The 4,530-nt window shown below is 38.6% G+C and overlaps 1 protein-coding gene across 1 annotated transcript; it reads left to right on the plus strand.

Moving 5' to 3' along the window:
• Positions 1-3,213: 3,213 nt before the first annotated feature.
• On the plus strand, positions 3,214-3,972 carry LOC131619293 (uncharacterized). The gene is made up of 2 exons (XM_058890405.1): positions 3,214-3,514; positions 3,677-3,972. The coding sequence occupies exons 1-2, from the start codon at positions 3,214-3,216 to the stop codon at positions 3,970-3,972; spliced, it is 597 nt and encodes a 198-aa protein (XP_058746388.1).
• The last annotated feature ends 558 nt before the right edge of the window (positions 3,973-4,530 follow it).

The following is a 4,530-nucleotide window of genomic DNA, read 5'->3' on the forward strand; positions in this document are numbered from 1 at the left end:
AAGATCGGCGGGTTGCACCTTTGAAAGTCTCCAAAAGCACGGAACTCATCCTTTCCTCCACAACCGACATTCTCTTGCGGCGCTTGTCCAATCGCACCAGTCCACATCATCATTGCCTCAACATTAATGTCAACATTCCTTCCCGTAGCTATCGTCCTCAACAACCAAACAACCAGACAAAACAGTATCGATCAGGTCAGATACACGAATCAAATACAACAGGATAAAAGACGTTAATAACCTTGACCAACTGGTCGACCATGCTCTGATACCACTAATGTAACACTTGATTGGTCACCATTTTCATATAAATTTCATCATGCATTTGGTCCACATCTATCAATCCGGTAACACTTTGTTGTGAGTTTTGTGGAAAATGTTTAAGTTCTTGCATTTTATTATGATTGCTCATTTCGTTGTTTGTTTTAATTATTTATTTAAGTTTTAGATGTTTTTATTCTGTTTGGTTAGTTGTGTACAAGTTTCAGGTTTGAACAAGGCATCTTAAGTGTCAAAGCAACCAGGAAGGAAGGAGGAGCAAGAGAAAGATGAAAATTACAAGTACTGGGGTCAAACACGGCCGGCCGTGCTTCAGCACACGGCCCGTGTCAGGTCTCAGAGGAAGCTCAATACAAAATCCAGGGAGCTAGCACGGCCACCCGTGTGTCTCAGCACAACCCGTGTTGGTAGAAAGCTTGCTGGATACATTTTCCAGGGGGCCAACACGGCCGGCCGTGTGGCTTGGCACGGCCCGTGTTGGCAGGCGCGTAAATCTCCAATTTTTTAGTTTTTGGCACTGAAACTTATATCCAAGGGCACTTTTGACTTTGTACTAGTTGAGGCTTGTATGGAGACTATTTAGGTTTATGTTTTAAGTTATTTTGGGACACTTTTTGGAGAGCGTACAAGAGAATTCCAGATCAAGGGTTTGAAAGATAGCTTCATCAAGGTTATGGAAGACGAAGAGATTCAACGGTGGACACCATTGAAGATCAGAGTTTTCCTAATCTTTGTAATGTCTAAACTTTTCAATTTGTGTTTCTTGAATACTATGAGAGGCTAAACCCCCCAATGCTAGGGGGTGTCCCTGATTTGATTTGTAACGACTCTGAATATCGTATTTCTTTAATCTAATGTTCGTATTATTCAATTTGATTGTATGATGTTTTTATGCTTTTTCTGTCGGATAAACAAGGATTGATTTCCGGTTAACAATTGGTAGGACTACGGTTGTTAAGGTTTTTATACAATTAAATCTTATAGTTATCACATAGGACTAGGGATACCGTAAGGTTATTTAGAAATTCGTGATTAATCAAAGCTTTGGTTTAATCTTATGTTTCTAAGGACTTAGATAATAGGGTTGTAAACCAAAAGGTTTTCACTAAGGACTTAGGAAAACACCATTGGGAATAAATAGTTGCATCATATGAACTTGTTGAAGAGATCTTTTATTCAGAGGAGTTATAAAGCATATCATACACCTACCTTAGCATTATTCTCATATTTTAAAAAGCTCAATTTAAATTTCAGCTTATTTATTTTAACTTATTTCATTTATAAGCAAAAAGACCCTCTTATGTTCTTTTGTTTAATTGACTCATCATAATAACTTATATTTCCTACGCAATCCTCGAGATCGATACTTGGTTTTTACCCTTCTATTACTACATCGTAAAAATAGTACACTTGCTATTTTTCCGATCAAGTTTTTGGCGCTGTTGCCGGGGATTGCCAAAATATAAGTCATTAATTAGTCAATTCAAATTTTATTGCTCTGCAATTAAAATTTTATTTCTTCTGAAATTTGTATTTTGTTTATTTTTTTTTTTTTACTCCCAACTAATCATTGTCTAATCTTGTATGCGAGGTAAGGCCTCAGCTGAACTTCTTTTTGACGCAGAACCAGAAAGATCATTGCGAGCACGACTTCGAGAAGTTAAGCGGAAAAGACTAGCATCGAAAGAAGAATCACCTGTAGTTTCAGAATCGGAAGACGAAGAAGTACTATCTATTTCGTCCGAGCAGTCAGATTCTGAGTCTGAAACTATGGCAGTTGATCCACCTCCTCCAGAGAGACTTTTAGGTGATTATGGAAGGGCTAATGCACCGCTTGGAAGAATGACCATAGTAAATCAAACGGTTAACGTGGCACACTTCCAACTACATCCTTCCACTATCCGCCAGTTAGAAAGCAAGCCCTTTGTTGGAAGAATCAACGAAGATGAAAATAAGCATCTACAGAGATTCCTCACCATAACAACATCATTGAAGATAGAAGGCCATTCTGAAGAAGCCAAGAGACTCGTGATGTTCCCATTCACTTATTCCAAAGATGCGGAAGAGTGGTTTTACTCACTTCCAGCTGGAAGTATCACAATATGGCAACAGATGGAAACTGATTTCCTTAATGAGTACTTCCCTGCTTCAGTTTTCATTTGAAAAAGATATGATATTGTAAATTTCAAGCAGAAAGAAGGGGAATCGCTGGGAGATGCATATAAAAGGTTTAAGAGGTGTTTGTTTGCATGTACTACTCATAACATGGATCCAACCGAGCAAATGCAGACTTTTGTTAATGGTCTACGAGTCAAGACAAAACAGCTTATAGACACAGCTGCCGGTGGCTCAACTAATTTTTCAACAGCCACTGGTATCAAGAGGATCATAGAAGCAATTGCCGCTAACGAGCACATTGAGTTATATGATCGTGCAATGAGCCAACCAGAAGGAAAAATTGATTTAAAGCTCGCAGATCAAGTGGTTAAAATGGAGGAACAGATTGCGGCTGAAGTAGAAAGAAGATTAAAGAAGATGAATATTGGTGAACAGAAAGTAGCACAGGTTGAGCCAGTCACCTCAGTTTTGTGTGAAATATGTGGTGGTCCACATTTTGCTATGCACTGTGTAGCAACACAGGAACAGGTGAAACAGATTCATATGTTGAGGCAGAATAATCCATACGCCAACACATATAATCCAGGATGGAAAAACCATCCAAATTTCGCATGGAAAGACCAACAAGGAAACGTTCAAAAACAGGGACCCAACCAATATCAACTTCAAGCTCAATCACAACAATACTGACCTCCACAACAACCATCATACCAGCAACAATTCCAACACCATCCACAACAGTTCCAAACTCAAGGTCAACAACAATTCCAATAACAGGTACCGAAGAAAGCAGATTGGGAGATCGCTATTGAAAACATGGCAGCTCAAAACTCTCAATTCCAGGAAGAAACAAGGAGCAATCTGAGGAACACAGGAGCTTCAATCAAAAATCTGGAAATTCAAATTAGTCATATTGCCCAACAAATGACCAACACTCAACCACAGGGCGCTCTACCAAGTGCTACGGTTACTAATCCTAGAGACAATAATCATGTGAACGCTATGACAACTAGGAGCAATAAGTCAAAAGAAACACCTAAAAAGAATTCTGAAGAAGAAGATTTATTGATTGAAGTTGATCTAGAGATTAAAAAAAATGTGGGTACAAGTCAAGAAGGTACTGGGGATGAAAGGGTGGTGAAATAAAAAGTTATTACACCAAAACCGGCAATTAAACTCCCTTTCCCCACAAGAAATAAGAAGAAAGAACAACATGAGAAAATTTTTGAAAAGTTCTTGGAGATGTTCAAGAAACTTGAGCTGAACATTCCTTTCTTAGAGGCACTTGAGCAAATGCCTACCTATGCGAAATTCATGAAAGATATAATTTCAAAGAAGCGAACCATCGACAGTGACCCGATTATTCTAACTGAAACTTGTAGTGCTATTTTGCAGAGCATGAAGATTCCGGTTAAAAAGAAAGATCGAGGTTCAGTAACTATTCCATGTACCATCGGGGATAGGTCTTTCAAGAAAGCTCGTATCGATTTGGGAACAAGTGTAAGTCTTATGCCATTATCCATTTACAAAAGATTGGGAATAGGTAAAGTACAAGATACACGAATGACATTTTAGTTTGCTGATCAATCGGTGAAAAGACCTTACGGAGTGGTAGAAGACGTGTTGGTGAAGATCGACAAGTTCGTATTCCCTATAGATTTTGTTATTCTAGAGATGCCTGAAGATGAAGAGATACCAATCATTCTGGGGAGACCATTTTTAGAGACCGGAAGATGCTTGATCGACATAGAAGAAGGTACAATGACCTTGAAAGTTTATGATGAAGAGTTAAAAATTGATGTGCGAAACACCATGAAGTACAAGGATGATGTGGCCACGAGTCAACATATTGAGGTGATTGATCAAATAAGTGAGAATGAAAATTCCTTTACAACACTTAAATTACCTTTGGAAAGAGTGTTGAGTTTATCAATTATTGACAAAGAAGAAGTAGTTAATGAAGAAGATACGGAAGTTGTAGCCATGAGGGAAGCTTTGCCACCTTTTAAGGGTTATCGACACAACCGGTGGGAAGACCTTAGGCAACCTTTGGTGGAGGAGAAGAAAGACGAACAAAAGAAAGGGCTGAACTAAAACAATTACCGGAGAACCTCAAATATGTCTTTTTAGACA

This window comes from Vicia villosa, linkage group LG7, assembly GCF_029867415.1.
Source record: "Vicia villosa cultivar HV-30 ecotype Madison, WI linkage group LG7, Vvil1.0, whole genome shotgun sequence".
NCBI classification, from domain to species: domain Eukaryota; kingdom Viridiplantae; phylum Streptophyta; class Magnoliopsida; order Fabales; family Fabaceae; genus Vicia; species Vicia villosa.